This window comes from Bos grunniens, chromosome 8, assembly GCF_055505025.1.
Source record: "Bos grunniens cultivar Pamir isolate PY7600 chromosome 8, Bosgru_T2T1.0, whole genome shotgun sequence".
In the NCBI taxonomy this organism is placed as follows: domain Eukaryota; kingdom Metazoa; phylum Chordata; class Mammalia; order Artiodactyla; family Bovidae; genus Bos; species Bos grunniens.
In genome coordinates, this window is record NC_141172.1 from 68,990,688 (window position 1) to 69,009,083 (window position 18,396).

Genomic DNA, 18,396 nt, shown 5'->3' on the forward strand with positions numbered 1-18,396 from the left:
GTGATAGGCTAATTCAAACTTACTGCTCTGGGGGGAAAACACCATTTAATGAGACATGAAGACAAAGCACAAACCCGACTAAGTGCACCCACAACACTGCTATGACCAGAGCAGGTGGGAGGACGGGGAAGGGGAGATGGATGGGTAAACTACAGCCTGGGGGGCGAGGGGGGCAGTGGTGGGAAGCTGGGGTCTGGATTGACAACCACTAAGCAGACAACAGGATGAGCCAGGAAATCAAAACCAATGATGAAAGCAGACACACCGTCAGAGAACTCCAACAACAGGACAAAATATACAGAACTGTTCTTTTACAAATACTCGGAAGGAAATCAAGCATGAAACCACAGAGAAATCGTCAAAGAATTTTAAATATCAACTACTTAGCCAAAGATGCAAATTAGAAAAACAGTGTCTCCAAAGACCACAAAATGGACTAGTTACCACTTCACATGCCGCTAAAATGATTCACAGTTAATTTAATTATATGCTGACTAACAATGCAGCTAACATGAAATGGGTGGTAACAACAAAAAAAGGGATAATACAAGTGCAGTGACAAAGCAGAGTGCTGTAAACATGATTTCATGGGGTAAACAGCAATGCACTCCCAAAACCTAAGCTAAACATGGAAGAAAGCTGGAACACGTGCTTTAGAGCTGCACACTCTGTCACCAAAAGCCCTAGGTCGTCATCCTGTTTTCAGACTCGGAAGAGTGAAGAAGCCCGACCTCTTCCCTGGGGCCCTGGGGCACCGGGCTTTTAACCTGGTTTCACACGCAGAGCTGGCCTGAGCGCGCGGCCAGGCCCATCAGCAAGCAGACCAGTGTAGATTCTTGGTTTGGTTCCCGCTGCATGCCCTGCACCCTGCAGCCAGGCATCCCCAGAGGGAAATGTGCCGCCCAGTTTCCACGTGCAGTGAGAGCTGCCTAAGGTTACTCTCACGAAGCGGTCTGCTCCCTGAGAACAGCAACTTCCTGCAGCTGCTGTGTCCAGCACAGGCCAGGCCCAGCGTTACAGAGGCAGGCTCTAGCTGAGTTCATGATGACGTGCTAAGCCTGTGGTCCAAATATCAAGACTAATTTGTCGCTGTGCGATTATGGAATGGTGGTCCAAATATCAAGACTAATTTGTCGCTGTGCGATTATGGAATGATTTCGCTCAGTTGTGTCCGACTCTTTGCGACCCCATGGACAGTGGCCTACCAGGCTCCGCGGTCCATGGGATTTTCCAGGCAAGAATACTGGAGTGGGCTGCCATTTCCTTCTCCAGGGCATCTTCCCAACCCAGGGATCGAACCCGGGTCTCCTGCATTGCAGACAGATGTTTCACCGTCTGAGCCGCTAGGGAAGCCTGATGAAAGACTAGGCAGTTTTAAAAATCTTAGACCTCTGAGCGTAGCAAATGTACCTGACTTTCTTCTGGGTAAAAAGAGAAAAAACAAACAAACAAAAGAAAAGTAGTGTGCTCGGGGAGGGACGCGGCAGGGAGGAGGCCGACACATACCAGAGTCATGATGCCCAGCTTGTCTACCTTCCGCGCCAGGCTGTGCCGCCTCCTTCGGGGCTTGGAGCGCCCTCTGCTGGGCAGGCAGGAGCCAGCATGCGAGGAGGTGGCATTCAGGTTGAGGGAGTTCAAGGATTTAAAACGACGAAGGTTGCTTGAGCTCCCCGTGCCCACCCTGCTCTCAATCCCCTCGGCCCGCTGCTCCGTGTTCTCCTTCTTTTCTTGGATCAACCTAAAATAGAAGAAAATCATCACCTGCCTTTGTCAGCAGAGGAATGTGTCTGGACAACAAATTTGGGCTTGCATTCTGTGTCACGATTAGCAAATTCCACGAACAGTTGCTCAATTAACATCTCAGCAAAAAGGTTCAACTTTCCCTCTTTGGAATAGTCTCAAACTTAGAATAATTTATCATTGAGTCTTACAAAGTGGCCCCTGATCATTCACGTTTGATTTGACCTATTTACTCTACCATTCTGATGGGGTCTGGGTGGCGACTCTCTCCGTGTGAGGAGATACCTGAAGTTGACAACCTTTACCTTCCCTGCTCTCAGGGCAGAGATGTACGTCAGTGCCTCAAGTCTTTTCCATTGGGAATCAGGAACTCTGTATAACCAAAACAGCGATTCACGAGCAAGCTAGAGTTTCTAAACACGAGTCTCCAGACCAGATGAAGTGCTGAGGTGATCTTTTAATTTTTTTTTTAAGGTTGTATATGTACAAATGCATCACTTGAAGTTCTCCGCCAGCTTTGTGTGAGTTTCTGGATTCATGTCAATGTGCTGCATTAACCTAGAATTCAGTTACTGCTCTTCTCCCCTAATGTGTCGTGGATGATTTTATATACAGGTTAAATACATGATTATGCAAATAAAATGCTTTTCAAATTAAAATACAAGATCCTTACAGGTAGTAAACTCTCCAGTTTCACTTCTACTTATACATCTTGAAAGTTTTTCAGTGTTGACAAGTTGATGGACAGAATTTACCATTTACATCAAGTCAACTTGTTGCATAAGGAAAAATCACTTTTACCTGACAACTTGCTGTAAAAATAAAAATATTAATATATAACCATTCCAAATTTCCTATGGGGATGCAAAAGACAGTCTTTCTGAGCTTGTCTGTGCTCAAACACGGCCCATAAAGCAGTCTGTCTCGGCGTCAAAAGTGCAGGTAGCACATCTGTGTTTGCTGGTTGTGGCGTTCACCCCTGCCTTTTGCCCGAGCCCCCCGCACTCGACCGGCAGGAACGGGCACCTCGGCCAGGGCTGACGGGACGAGAACAATCTGAGCAGCAGCTCTGCCAGGCCCTGTGCAGGGCCACCGGCCTGCGGCCACTCTGAACGTGGACTCGGGACAGGAGGCACAGGTGCGCGGGTGTGGCACCAGGCAGGCCTCGGGGCCCCCAGCCACCCGGCTGCACCCAGACCCAAGGCCCCCTGCTCACCACGAGGCGGGCCTTTGGGTTCTATCCTGTTTTGTAAACTGTTAGAACTGCCAAGACTGTGTCTAAAGAAAACATTTTATATATACTGATGAGATGAGAAAAACTCAAACACATGTCCTGAGAGTGACATACAGTAACATATCACTATCTTACAACAAGCCAATCTTCATACTGTATTAAGTTAAAAAGGAAATGCAGATCTGAGTGGGAATTTGCCAACCCCAGAACCCCAGCTTTTCTGTTCCAGGTGGCTTTTCACCAGAACGTGGGAGGCTCCGAGGGACACATGAGGATGAACCCTCAGTGCCAGAGGGTGCACGGGCCGCAGGGGACACCACCTCGGCACCTCACCCACCTTGGGGCCCAGAGCTGAGGGGGGGACACCCCACAATGATCCCCCACAGAGTGCTGACACCACCCGTTGGACAGAATGCCCTGGCTGACTGAGCTCTATAATCAAGGGCAATCTCAGAACGGAAACTTCTTGAAGCAGACCTGAAGTCAGTTTTCTTACTATGGAACACTCAGACTTCTCTAAGCAGAAGACAGCTCTTCAGAGAAACTGAGTTTCCGGGGAGTTGGGCTCAGGCGCACCCACCGGATCTCTTCGTTGATCTTGTCCAGCTGCTCCTGAATCATCACGGCCAGAGTCTCGGCATCGGCCTGCCCGCTGGGCGACAGCAGAGCGGCCGAGCTGAAGAGGGTGACCCCGTCGCCTTCGCCGTCAGACGTGCCTTCGTCACTCTCGAACGCCTGGGCCACGTTGGCTAGCACGCTGGCTTGCCGCCCGTGCTCCCGGTCCTGATCCTTCAGGGGCTGCACCTGGGCACGAGAGGACCACGTCTCGTCAGCGACATTCTGGGCAGCTCAAGTCTGTCAGGAACTGAACACAATTTTACATGGAAGCCCTGACTTTGGACAAATGGGCCATGCTTATGAGACACTGCCATCTCTTAAGCGAGCAGAACTGAAGAAACGGGCAGGAGGAGAATCCAGTTCCTAGATGGCCCGGTGACACTCAGGTCTTAGTGTGGACGGAAGGCAATCCTATGAGGTTATTCACAAGGGTGGGCTGATGGAGTCAGAGACAAAAACCGAACATTAAAAAAATACATCCATGCTTCCGTCAGCCAGGCTGAAGGAAAATTAGAAAAAAATCCTTCAGCTCCACAGCCGCTGGGTCCCCCTCAGCGGTCATCACTGGTACTAGTTCACCGGGGAGTGCCGTCCTCGCGGGTTCCCAGCCCTCCGTTTCCCAGGCTAGTCTGAACACGCACAGACAGGAGCGAGCAGGGGCAGCCAGGGGACGGGAGGGCCAGCCCCTCTGCGGCTCTCCTCTCGGGGCACAGGCCCTCGGGCTGTTCTGGGGATGGCCCCTCACACCGCGAGGGCGGCTCTGTCATTTGAGACGCATGGGAGAGTGCCTGCTGGGCCCCGTGCCGCCCTCCCGCTCTCACACCTCACACCCTTCTCTCCACAAGTCTCCCCCCACTGCCCCACTCTCACCCAGGTCCTGCCTTGATTTCCCAGACATGACTTCAAAGCAACCGAGGGGCAGCCTCGAGGTGCTGGCCTGCCAGCTCCCTATCCCCCGTGGCCAGTACCCTCACCCTCTGTCTTTGTCACGACCCCTCCCCAGGGCTCGGCCACCCCTTTTTGAGCCCACGGAAATAAAACCTGTCACAGCTTCCCCAATAAGGCATCGGCATTCCAATATTTTTAAAGCAAAACAAAACTTGACTTTGAATTGGCTTAGTCATAAACAGCATCCCAATCTCAACAGCCTCTGAGTAGCAGTTCTGAAAGTAAGGAAGTGCATCCCTGATTGTGAGAACTTGACCTCTCTGCCTCAGCAGGGAGGGAGCCTCACTGCAGGTCTCATGATGGGAGTCAGAACCACAGCCCCCTGGGAGCCCGCGTGTGAGGCTCTGCAGTCAGCCCCAAGAACACAGGTATGGTGGGGACAGTACTGACACTTGAGGCTGGACCTGGGATCCCCACTCCATTTCCTGAATGGTCTGTATCGCCGTGTGGCCAACCCTTCTGGGAAACCTCTCTCAGGACTCTCTGATGCGAGCCCCCACCATCGCCCATTCCTGACGGGCCTTCTGTCACAACGGAACTACGGTTCTCCTCCTGCCTAGGAGCAGCCATCCCACACACACACACCATGTCTGGACCAGCAGTCGGGCATGTGGGACTCCAGCGACACGTCCGAGGCAAACACCTCCACACCTGGGCACCAATGAGCCTCGGGCTGGCACCCTCAGGTTTGTCTGAGGGGCACTCATAAGGTCCAACTGTATCCCGAGCAGCTCCCCCGCCTGGCTGTTCAGAGCAACAAGCAGCCTCTTTGAACGTGGGGACCCCCTGCCCACCACCTACGGGCGACCACATCTGGCCCTGCTCCCGAGGTTGGGTGCCTGGATCAGCAGACAGGGTTACACACACACACTCGATGGCAAAGACGGGAGCAGCGGCCCCTGCCCAAGCCGCATCTCTGGCCCAGACGCGGCCTCCCCATCAGCACACGCACCCACAGCAGCTCCTTGTTCTTCTCCTCCAGTTGGGCCTCCATCTGGCGCAGCCTCTCCTTGATGTTACGGTGTCTCTCTTCCACCTGTCGGCCAAGAACAGCGTCAGCTCCTCTCGCAACGACCCTGTCCTGACGCAAGCGGGCTATGCTCTGCGCAGACCACTGGCTCCGGGTTCGTGGGGGGCACGCCCGCACGCCTGCTCAAGCAGCCAGCGCGGCTTCGCGTGTGACACGTGGGTGACGGAGGGTGCTGGTGACCGGCTCGTGAGAGGAGACGTGCTCGTCCCCGCCCCGGGCCCCACACCCGCGGCCGCTGCACCCCCTCCTCAGACTGTCTGTGCTGAGCCAGCGCTGGCAGGGCAGTGGCAAGCACGGGACTCACAAGAACACACGTTCTACCTTCCTAAGCTGGGAGATAAGTTCCAACAGTTTAGCCTCCTTAGTGACAGAGCTTCCGGAAGACCAAAGTTCAGACTACAAGGACGACCCAGGACAGACAGCAGAGATGTCAGGGGAGAGAAGAAACCAACCCTTGAGAGGAAGATCACAGGCAGAAGGGTGCCCCCTGGCGGCTGTTAGTGACCCTGCTCTGGTTGGGTTTGCGAGCACCCGACACCACCGGCCTCCCGCGACTGGCCGGCCCCTCAGCCGCTCACTGAGCTCCGGGCAACGCTCCGGACAGCCGCGCCCGCACGGGCCCACCTCTCCATGCCCAGCCAGTACCCACCTACAGTGCGGGGCCACACCTTTCCCATCAGAGGGACGGGGTGGCTGGCTGGCTATGGGGACCATGCCCCCAGCAGCGCCACGTCTCCGGGACGCCTCTCAGCCGCGGGCTCCCGGGGACTGCAAGCTGGGAGTGGGGCCCCGGGTCTGCACCGTGCCCCGCTGTGACTTACTCAACAATGTATGAATAAAGACTTAAAACTGTGTTCATTACAGAGCTATTTTGGCCATCTCTTAAACGAGAATGGGATTTTTCTAGCTCTCTATCCTGCTAGGCTTTGAGTTGCTGACTGAACTCTGAGCAGCAGTGACTCGGAGCTGAAGTATCCTGGGGACACACAGAACAGGGGACAAAACTGGAGGGAAATCAACGGAACGATGACACGGGAGCGGGGACTGTCTGACACTCAGGGCGCGCTCCCATCCCAGCCGGGCAGCACGCCCCCCGCGTCTGCGCTCCTTTGTGGACTGAGCAGCACGGGGAGGGGCACGGCGGGACAGCATGGAACAGACCCTCCCCCGCCCGCCCCCCAGGGACCCAGAGCAGCACCTTGGAGAGCGCGGCCACCAGCTGAGCCAGCTCAGCCTCCACTTCAGGCAGCGTCTCCGCCCTCAGCAGCGTCTGCTGCAGCTTCTGCTCCTCCAGCTCCAGGTGCTCCTGCAATGGTCGGTTTTCATCCTCCTCCTACAAAGGGAGAGCAGAGCATCCAAACAGGCCAAGTGGTGTAGCCTCTGCTGTTTTTAGTAAGCTGAGACAAAACCTAAATGCACGTCTCTACTGGATTAGTTCTGTTTCGCGAGCTGCGTCACGGTAATTTTTCTCTCAGTGTTCCTGGGCTTGGTCTCAGTGGGCAGAACACCTCCTGCCAGAGTATTTGCTTTTCCTAAATGTCCCCAAAGAAGTCTTAAAAAAAAAAAAGTTCTTATATATTAAAGAAGATCAGTTATCTGTAGAAGTGTATTCATTCTTATTGACAAGTTAAGGGAATAAGGGTTCAGTACTGACCCTTCTTAAAACATCACCAGAATCATCATTTGAAGGGAACCCTACCGACCGCAGATGGCCACGGGCTTGTAAGCCAAAACATGGCTTTCATCTCCTCTGAAACAAAGATCTGATCAGAGTGTGCCTGGTGAAATGCCAGTCAACTAATATTTGTAAATGCACGATTATTCTTTTAACAGATCTTCTTACTCTGAAAAACTTTCAATGTAGAACATTTAGACAGATTCTTTTTTGAAAAGGAAAAAAAATTAAATTATCTATACGCTCGGGTTCCTGAGAGGTTAGCATTTGTTTCTAAGCAGCTTTCTTATGTTTTCTCTGTATGTATTACTCTATGTACATACATAAACAATATGATATGCTTTAAAACCCTCAGAAAACAAAAGCATATGGTACGTAGTATTTTCTGATCTGCCTTTTACAGCCATTATTTTGTATATCGTAATGTTCTTAATTAGCATTCCACATCATAAATTTCAATGGCTTTCTAGTATTCTATTTTTGTGGTGGGGCCAATGATACACTTTGTCACACACCAGATTGACTCACTTTGTTTTGGAGAAGCCAGATTTGGTTTTCCTGGGTAAGTCCTGATTATCTGAGATGACATGGGAACAGGAGCGAGTAAAGCTCACCCAACCATAGGAAGTACCAACCCTAATCAGACTGGAGCTCTAACCCTGCCTTTTGACCCCAGTTCCCAACAGGCAGCCAGCTGCCATGAAGTTCCCTGCTGCTCTCTGCTCTTTCAGAAAAAATGCTAACAAGTCAACAGATTCAAGTAAAACAAAAGCGTCAGGAGTGGAATTCCACAACATGGTTAAACCAAATCCCAAATCATTCAAACCTGTAAGTTGCAGTCACCCTCAATTTTTAAACATTGGATTTCCTTTCAGTACAGTTGATTTATCATGATGTACATCCACACTTTTGAACACAGTATTTTCGGGTCATAAGAACTTTACACTGGGACTTGATTTCCAACATGGGAGTCACATGAAAAGGTCTTTACCTTCCTTCTTCAGTATTCACTACTATAAAAGTCAGACACAGGTCAGTAAAGGCCATTACCTGTCGATGCAGAGAATCCTTATTTGCGATTTCCTTTTCAGGTTTATCATCAAGGTCATGCACAGAGGAGGCTTCGTGCTGTGCGGCGAGGTAGCATTTCTCAAGTGTCGTGATTCTCTTCTCCACATCCTCCTTCTGGGCCATGGCCTACACCGGGCATTACAGAGGAGAAAAGTAAGTCATTATTGTGGAATACTCCAGCACACTTAAGAGTAAAAAAGCTGGACTAAATCCTAAGTTTCAAATCAAACATAAAATTAGCATCCTCAAAATTAAACTCCTAGACATGGCAGTTTTCTTAGACGTGAGCAAAAACGCGCCTACCTCAAATGTCACATTTGCCACGATGGCACCCATCTGTCTTAATGTCTGTCTCGCCACTCGATTTACCAAGCTTCTTTTCTACATAATAAACCCAAACAGCAAACAAAAAGTACACTAAACTACCCTGTCATTGCAAGAATTCCAGGAGGGAAGGGATCTGGCATGAAATGAGGACCTCTGTCTCCTACACCATACAGGCGGGCTTGACCCAGAACACGGAGGGACCTTCAACAGATCCAACAGGGAGCTCTGAGGCTCATTTCCTCGGGTAAAAGTTGGAAAAAATCTCATGCAATTTCCTCAAAATTAAAGTAAGAATATCAGTGAGTGGAAACAGAAGTCAAAGTGTAACACAACTGGAAGCAGCCTGCTCAAGCCTAGTTCTTCTAAAGCAGAGTTACACCACATGCCTGAAATGCTCACACCAGGACCAGAACTTGCTGCTGGTGCAACTCCCGCCTGCCAGCTCAAAATCCATTTCAGGTCCCTCCGTAGTCACTAAGTAACCAGTGTTGTCCTAACATTAAAAGTGAAAGGTCTTAAAAACGCTTTTTCCAGAATTCTCTACATATTAAACTCTGCCACCTAATCTCCTCCTATTGCCAGAGTAATGTGAACAGGTTATACAAATATGTGCAAATACTTCTGTTTTGAGTTCTCACACAGAATTACTCACACCAAGCTACTAAACAAGTACACCTGCTGGAACACATGTTGGAGGGGTTCTCTCTGAGACGGTCTCACGGTAGAGGGGTGGGGCAGGGTGGGCACTGTCTGCCTGTGTACAAAGGAAAGCTGAGGCTCACAGGAGGAGGCCTGAGCTCCCAGCACACTTCTGTTTTCACACTGACTGTTAGGTAGTTTCTCATAAATCATGACACCCGCAGACATGACCACCAGAAACATCATGATTCTACATGGTTACACAGCACGGGCCTGAGGATCTGAGGGTGAGCAAAGGCCACTCGTCTTGTCTGACCGCCGGTGTCACTGTCACACATCCCTTCAAGGAGCAGAACCTTAGAAAACTAGAGAAGATGGCCAGGCAAGCTGCCTCAGCAGAGCCCACACAGCATGCTCCCATCTCTCCGAGAGAACGGGCTCCACAGACGTCACCAGACTCGCCTGAGTGAATCAGAAGGAAATTTCAGCATCATCGGGAATACATTCAACAGGCAGGTAGGGGGATGAACTGGGAGACTGGGGTTGACACATACACTACTGATACTGTGCATAAAGTCAACAGTGAGTAAGGGCCTACTGTACAGCACAGGGAGCTCTACTCAGTGCTCTGTGGTGAAGTTAATGGGTAGGAAATCTAAAAAAGATGGAGATATGTGTGTGTACATATATATATATATATGATTGATTCACTTTGCTGTACAGCAGAAATTGACACAGCAGTGTAAAGCAACTATACTCAAATCAATGAATGAACGGATGAATGAATTTTTAAAAAGGAACACACTAGGCCCCCTAGAACTTGTAGAAATGAGCAGTCCACACCCAGGGTGCAGCACAGCGCTAGGGCTGCCCTTATGTTGGTCCACTGCAATGGACCGTCTGGACCAGGCCTCTTCTACCCCGAGACCTCGACGCAGAGGCAGGGAGGCCACCAGCCGTGGTCTCGCCAGAGCTCTGCTCTTGCTCACGCAGCCATCCCAAGGCTGAGACCACCGGGAGAACAAGGGACCCACATTCCACCTCAGGACAACAAACACGTCCACCGTCACTCACTTCTCGGACGTCCCGCTGTAGTTTCACGTTTACTTCCTCGGACCTGAGGAGATCCTTCCTGGCCGTGTCCAAGTCCTCCTCCAGGTCTGTCACCTGCGCAGAGAGGGCTGCCAGGAGCTCCTTCATCTGGCTCTGATCTCGCAACTGGTTGTTTATGATTTCCTGGAGCTGGATCACCCGAGCCAGAGAGCCGTCGCGGGTTCTCTAAGGGGGAAAGGAAGCCTTAGACAGCCTTGTTTTGGGAGGGAGGGAACACAGCACTTCCGGGCAACCGGTGAGGTCAAAACTGCCTTCTGTGCTCTGGAGCTCACACGACCCTCACAGTCGCACAGAACTACATGGTGCTTTGGTGACAGGTCCCAACAGCCCCGCACAGACTGGATGGTAAGACGAGAACCAGACAGAGAGTGAGACCGAGGACTTGCCTTTCCATTGGCACTTGGCATGTTTTCTTGCTTGGGATTTACATCAAGCACCCCATCCATCAGTATCTTTTCCGGGTTTTTCTTCTCTTTAAGAATCATCAGCTAAAACCAAAAGTTTGAATCAAAATAAAGAAATTAGTAAAGACAGCAAAACTCCATTTGGAAAAACTCAACTCAAAACTGAAAATACAGCATAAAAAGAAAATACATGGTGATGCTATCCATCCCAAAGAGAACCAGGTGATCAGAGTCAGAATTTGTCTTCTACTGGACAAAGGGGTACTTAAGAGATCCTGCAGCTCTGAGCCACAAGTCTAGTTTACTAGTCATTAAAATAACCCAAGTGGGAGGGTCCTCAATCAGAAAGATAAATAACATCTGACGTCCACTACAGCCTTCATACTTTTTTTAAATGAAAGGATACAAATGACAAACCCTTCACTGAAATTACACGATGACTGATCAAACTCCTCTCTTTGTGTGTGGCACCTAATTCTTCTTCTGACAAACTACACCTTTCAAGTGCGCCTCGTAATCACTCTCAACTGAAATAAAAGGGGCCGAGTCACTGTGTGTTGAAGTGTGTATATACTTTAGTGCACTTCTTAGTGTACACTCACCCCAATACACGGCTGCTGTAACAGAAGACATTTAATGCATCTCTTTGACCTTAATGTCAAGAAGTTCTGCTTATTAACAGCTTTAAATTCTAAGTTAGAGAGGAAAAAAAATGTTCCTAAACTAATTCTATTACCTAGTTTTTAATTGCAAATTGATATACAGAATATAATAAATCTTGAGACATTTATGCCAACTAATACTTTTTACCTGGGGCTTCCCAGGTGGATCAGTGGTAAAGAGTCCGCCTGCCAATGCAAGAGGGCAGGTTCGATCCTTGGGTCGGGAAGATCCCCTGGAGTAGAAGATGGCCACCCACTCCAGTATTCTTGCCTGGGAAGTCCCAGGGAGAGAGGAGCGTGGTGGGCTATAGTCCACAGGGTCGCAAAGACTTGGACATGACTGAGCATGTACACAGGCAACACTTTTTAACCATATAAAATTCTGACTTCTTACAGAAAAAATGTATTTACAAGAATTCAAGAAGCTCAAAAGTCAACTAGTTACATAAATACATGCATCATCCACCTAACAAGGCAGCAAGTGTACAAATCCAGGACAGCCGGGTGGCTGGTACCTTCTCGTCCAGGGCCTTGTGGTGCTCAAACAGTGATTTCAGTGCCTTGAGCACTTCCACCTCGCTCTTCATGCCAGCTGGGGACCGCGCCTGCTGCTTGCCCATCGTCATCCGGAGCGATGGCACATATTGGGAAATCAGGCATTCCAGGTGTTCCAGCAGCAGCTGCAGGGCAGGGCCAAAGGAGCACCTTCAACCTCATACTTGAATTCAGGGCCGATAACTCCTCTCAGCCTCACGCTAACACCAAAACCATGCTAAGGCAAGTTGGAATCCCACCAGTTCAGTCTAAAGTTAGAGTGGACTTCCCCAGTGGCCTAGTAGTTAAGACTCCACACTTCTGCAGGGGTCCTGAGTTTTAATCCCTGTTCGGGGAACTACGACCTCACACACACTGTAGCATGGACAAAAATGTAAGTTAAGAGAACTCCCCCCTCAAATGTACTAAAATTATATTAGCTCTCATCATAAATTTGAAGCAAAGTATGAGAACCCCGATCGGATCCACCCCGGTCTGCTCAGTGGGAAGATGTGAAAAATGACTTGAAAACCAGAGAGAGTTTAAAGACAGCAACACGGAACCCAGTGGTGACCCCCGCGGGGCAAGTGTCAACACGTAAGAATCCCCCTACTGACCCTGGTGTTGTTCCTTTCGGCTCTCATTTCGGCTATCTCTTTTTCTCTTGCTAGAAGCTGCTCTCGGCATGCATTGAGTTCTTCCGTAGGGGATGCCAACTCCTAGAAAACAGTTAAATGAGTAAGTAACTAAATGCAAACACAAATTAAAAAGAGAGCGAGACTGAAGACTGACCCTGTCAAGTCTCTCCAGGCTCCACACAGAGGGTCTCCCTGCCCCTCCGGAGAAGAGGGGTCCGCTGACCCCAAGACCACACAGACCACCACAACTCAGACCGGCCTTTAGCCTCCACCTTGACCTGGCAGGCATGCGGCAGGGGAGAACCCGGAATCCAAGCCTGCCTTCTCAAGACCCAGGGAAGTCTGAGAAACTTTCCTAAACATAAACCTAACAACAAAGTGGACAAAGAGGTTCTTAAACGACACACAGACCAGTGACCTAGAACCACTGGGGAGAGGGCAGAAGAAAGGGAAGATCTACAAGGCCACCAGGCTTTGGAGTGTTCCTCTGGGAAAAAGGCTGATGGCACCCCACAGCCATCTGTTAGCCTGACTCCACTGAAGTCACCCAGTCATTCAACAAACTGGTTAAAAGGTTAAATTCATGTTTTATGTATTTTATCACAATTTTCGTGCACGCGGTGCCGTCCACGTGGTGAACTTGCTCAAACTGAACCACACGGCATCTTTCATTCTTCTATTTTTCCTCGCACACGTAAAAAAAGTCCTGGGCTGCATATCCCCTACTACACACTGAGTATTAAGCACCTAGAACACTGCCCAACACTTGTAAGAGGCATGTAGTAGACATGTGAAGCTATGAGGGTGTATGTTATACATGTAAGCAGTAGGTAGCCATCATTAAAATACTGGACACACTGTTCTGTGTTTTGTAAGATGGGAGGTGATAAGGGGCTTAGCCTTTCTGCTTCAAGGACTGACTCTATAGCTCAATCCACGTGCCCCAGTGACTCCTCCAGCCAGCGTTTCCCTTCTGGTGGGGCCCCCGGCCATCCTCCACGCAGCACCTGCACAACCACTTACAAGGTCAACCTGCTGGGGTCGATCCTGCCCAGAAGGGCAAAACGCCCTGGCTGGCAGGGACCCCCGGCAGGGCCCACAACCATGCAAACAAAATGAAACACAGCCCCAGTGCTTCACCGGGTAAGGGCCAATCCGACGGGCCCAGCCCCTGGCTGCTCTCACGTCAGTCCACTCCGCTTCCAGAACTTGGGCCGAGGCCGAGGTCTTCCTTGTCTTGGCCTTTGTCTTGGGATTGCAGCACTGGAAAAGTGCCCATAGGCGGGCCCTTCTGCGACCCATCCTTGTGGATGGGGGCAGTCCCCCACTCGGGGGCAACTGCTGTTTCACGGTTAGATAGCTCAGCACCGGAGCTATCACCACCGACCTCACACTACGACCACCACTATTCACACTACGACCACTGCTCTCACACACACCGCTCTCAGACACCGCTCTCACACACCACTCTCGCACACAACGCTCTCACACACCGCTCTCACACACACCGCTTTCACGCTATGACCATCAGCACTGCTGTCTCTAGAAGAAATGGCACGAAGGCTCTGCCTCCAGCATGTCTCCCAGGAGCCCGGAACCTGGAACCCACTCAGTCACAAGGGCTCCATGGTAACAGGGGGGCTGGGCTCAAGCCCACCATCAGGGGTGCAGAGATGGGGGAGGGGCTGCCAAAAAGATGTCAGGTGAGTGTGGCGTGTGGGAGAAGGAAAGCCGTGCCCACAGCTCAGGCCCACCGTCAAACATAACCCTGCAAGGATACTGGTTCACAGTCGAACCAAATAGTATAAACTGCTTCAGAAAGCACCACCACTAGGAATGAGCACGTCTTCTAAGTGGGCTTCTGCCTCCTTCACCCCCCAAACAAGCCTCCAGTGAGGCTACTGAAAGGGCACCCCTGAACTCAAGGGTGTCCCCAGAACCCACTCAGGTGAGGAGGACTCAGCGTGCTAGCTGCCCCTCACTCTCACCCTGAGCTCGGTCCTCCCTGAATGACTCCCTCACTCGAGCTCAGCAAGGGCTTGACCAACCTCGCTCCAGGCACTTAAAATGAACCCACAGTGGGTACAGGAGTTTCGTCAATCTGCTGCGAACTCGCCCTTTTAACTTCGACCCTGGGATGCCAGACAACTCTGCCTCTGGGGGAGCTGCACGGTGGAGGTTCAGGGGTGTCCCTGCCTCGAGCCGCGACAGCCAGCGCCTCCCAGACCCCGCCAGGTGCTGCCCCTCCCTCCGCGCCCGAGTCTCCCACCTCCTCTCCTGGCCCCACTCCCAGCCTCGCAGCTCTCCACTCACCAGGGCACAGGCCACACTGCTCCTGGCTCAGCCGGGACCTCAGCTGTCACTTGAGGACCTCCGTCCCCAGGGTGCTTGGGGCCCTATATCCACCCCTCTCAGCAATTATGGACTCTGGGAGGGACAGAGTACAGTTTGGGGTCCCACCCGCAGTTCACCCTGAACACATTCTCTTTTTGTTTCGCTTTATCTGCTGGAGTTCTCTGAGATGTCTTTTTAAAACCTCAACTGTTGCTTTCAAAAAGACTGTAAAATCACTGTGCTCAACTTTAAGAATAAAATCTTCATTTTCAACCTTAAAGTCAAACTGGAGGGAAGACTAAAAGCAGTCATTTTTTCAAACTGAAAAAGAAAACACACACGTGACCACGTCACAGAATACAGTTCACACAACCCCTGGCTCTTCAGCCTTCTCCTCGACCACCAGCAGCCCGTCATCGCAAGGCCTGCCCTGGGCCGTCAGGGGCAGGAGAGGAGGGCAGACCGGCTCCTCTGTCCCCAGGCCGCATGGGCCACTTGCTTCACCTTCTTCCCAAGTTCAAGTGGTGCTGACACAGCCCGGGGAAGCTGGGGATTCTGATCAGAAACACAACCGTGGGTACTAAGCGAGGACCTCTGGTTCTTGTTTTCCCCGGTATCAAAGATGATCAATATAATTACTGTGAATTTTACATGTGGCTTCAGATGAGAGAAGACACCGAGGGCTTCCCCACTTGCAGTTATAGACGCAGGCAGCTTGTGGGTCAGCCTACCAAGAGCTACAGAAGCTAAATACATTTTAAAAAGAGGTCCTTAGGCAGCCACAATCCAAGATTTCAAAAAAGCCCAGTGAGGGAGCTGGACACTGAGAGGGCCACTCCTTCCCTCGGGGCATCTGAACAAAGCTGACTCTGGGAAGAAAAGGCAGGGAAAAAGTCAAGTAGAGGGTACTGGCTAACACAGCTCTGGATGGTTCCTTGGGCTGGGAAGACAAAAATTCGAGCTCAGGCCTGATAAGTCAGTCCGGATGTTAGAGCCTAAGCTCCCTAAGAAAAGGGAGGCACAGAAAACATACCCAACACTCTGCCCAAACCGGCTGAGTGCTGAGTATCAATCACCTCTTGGTGCTTGGGAGACAGATGGTGGGCTTCAGGACTGGGCGAGAAGGGGGCGGGGGAGGCCATGGGAAGCACCCCAGGCTTCCAGACGGACACGCTGGAGGGCTCCTCCCTGCGGTCAGGGGGAAGGTGGGTGAAGGCTGCTGAGACTCAGCTTACAAGGACAACCCAGCCTCAAGTCACTCAGGCCCTGAGTGAACAGACAGCTCTGTCCCCACTAGAGGTCTGCCTCAGAGGAACCTCTGGAGAAGACAGCATCACCAGAAACTCTAGGGTTTTCCATAGATAATGTCCAACATGCAACCAAAAAAAGCAAAAAGGGTGTAACAACAAACAGGAAAGAGAAAAAGAACTGAAACAGATCCAGAGGTATCAGATGTATATCAGCACATCAGAGGTATGCTAGAGGTATCAGATGCAAACTTCACCAGTTCAAAAATATACTTGACAAAAGGAAAAACGTCTGAGAATCAAAACCGATTCTAGAACTTTCAAATAACAGTGACTGAATTTAAGAACTCAGTCTCTGGGCTTAACATCAAATTGGACGTAGCTGCAGAGAGGATCGGTGAACTGAAGGATAGATAGGTTAAAAATATATATATATAAGAAGGAAAAAAGTATAGAATATATCGAAGGAGCCTGTTGTTAAACTACATTGTTAAAAACTATAAATGGGGCCCCTCATGGTGGAGAAAAGACAGAAAGGGGAATAAGAAATGCCTCCAGGGGCTGAAACTAAAGAGCCTCTTAATGAAAGTGAAAGAGGAGAGTGAAAAAGCTGGCATAAAACTCAACATTCAAAAAATGAAGATCATGGCATCCAGCTCCATCTGCTGCTGCTGCTGCTGCAAGTTTCTTCAGTTGTGTCGACAGCAGCCCAGCAGGCTCCCCCGTCCCTGGGATTCTCCAGGCAAGAACACTGGAGTGGGTTGCCATTTCCTTCTCCAATGCATGAAAGTGAAAAGTGAAAGTGAAGTCACTCAGTCGTGTCCGACTCTTAGAGACCCCAGGGACTGTAGCCCACCAGGCTCCTCCATCCATGGGATTCTTCAGGCAAGAGTACTGGAGTGGGGTGCCATTGCCTTCTCCATGGATTATAAGAACATTAAAGATACACACACACAGAGTTAACTGTGTGAGGCGATGCATATGTTGGGCAATCATTCCATGATTCTATGGGCATCAAGTCATCACAATGTAGACCTGAAATACACAAAAACTATATCTGTCAGTGACCCCTTAGTGAAGCTAGGGTTCTAAAATCAGGGCCTGGCACCTTATAGCTGGCAGGTGTGGGAACTCGGGTTCATGTGCAGGCTGTACACACTCTTAATCACAGGTGAGACCTGAAGCAACCAAGCAACTCTCCATTTTTCTTTTTCTGTTTTTCTCTGTTCTGCTTGCCATTTGTGTTTAACAGATTCCCAGTATGGAGTGAGCAGCGTCAATGCAGCAATAATGTTCCCCATCTAAGGCAGGAGCATGTAACACCAGCAGACTTCCCAATTGCCCCGAGAGTAACTGGGGTGCTGCATCACAAAAAAAAGCAAAGAAACACAACATTCCCCGAGACAGAGCTGCCCGACGGCAGTGGAGACTATGGTCCACCAGATGTCCCAAGGGAACTCCCAGGGGCTAGGAGCCCACGCTGGGCACCCCCAGCTTGAGGCCACACTTGCCTTTCCACCATTCTGAAGGTCCTGGCAGAAGAAAGCCAGGCCATGGAAGGGGGATGGTGTGGCTGGCCCGTGGGACTCAGGGCAGGACTGACTTGGGTCTGTGCTGGGCTCCACATCCAGTCACCACTCTTGGAGTGTACAAAGTTCTTGGGATCATTGTAGGTTTCTGGCAAAAAGCAATGGAGCCAAAGTCACTTAGGATGGTTTTTAAGGAAAAAACCTCACTGAAGATTCACTCAGTGCCAGCCTCAGCCCCTACTGAGGTGCAGACTCCTGGTCATCCAAGGCTGTGCCCACAGCCCACCAGGGCAAGGGGAGCCTCCTGGACACTGGGTGACACATGGCGTTCTTCCCCCACTTTGAGTGAAGGGCTGCACCCCCGTGGATGAACCTGGCTCACCCCTCCACCTCTGATGCTGAGGCCCCCGTGACTCCCACGACCAGAGGATTCAGCCTCTCCCAGGGCCTCCGTGTCACTGCACAGGCCCCGTGCGGGCCACTCACCCAGCAGGCAGGCTGAGTCCTGTGCGGAGCCTCCCAGCTTGTTGGCCTCGCTGCACACACTGGGGCCGTGCACTAGCACCTCGTGTCCACTGAACGAGTGGATGAGGGCCTCTAACAATGACAGTGATGATGACGAGGAGGAAGAGGTGAAGGGGGCTAAGATCCAA

At 50.9% G+C, this 18,396-nt stretch overlaps 1 protein-coding gene and 1 pseudogene across 2 annotated transcripts in view; one reads left to right on the top strand and one right to left on the bottom strand.

Moving 5' to 3' along the window:
- The window catches only part of LOC147367335 (liprin-alpha-1-like), a 39,673-nt gene that overhangs the window by 6,615 nt on the left and 14,662 nt on the right, over positions 1-18,396 (bottom strand). For both annotated transcript variants that reach the window (XM_086416284.1, XM_086416285.1), the window contains 9 exons: positions 12,613-12,714; positions 11,977-12,141; positions 10,782-10,883; positions 10,357-10,560; positions 8,296-8,442; positions 6,769-6,903; positions 5,493-5,576; positions 3,555-3,778; positions 1,507-1,738 (listed from right to left, as the gene is read on the bottom strand). In XM_086416284.1, the coding sequence (XP_086272410.1) occupies positions 1,507-1,738; positions 3,555-3,778; positions 5,493-5,576; positions 6,769-6,903; positions 8,296-8,442; positions 10,357-10,560; positions 10,782-10,883; positions 11,977-12,141; positions 12,613-12,639 (1,320 nt within the window). In that variant the 5' untranslated portion in view covers positions 12,640-12,714. The remainder of the gene's footprint in view (positions 1-1,506; positions 1,739-3,554; positions 3,779-5,492; positions 5,577-6,768; positions 6,904-8,295; positions 8,443-10,356; positions 10,561-10,781; positions 10,884-11,976; positions 12,142-12,612; positions 12,715-18,396) is intronic.
- LOC147367336 (uncharacterized) lies at positions 5,638-6,619 on the top strand (annotated as a pseudogene).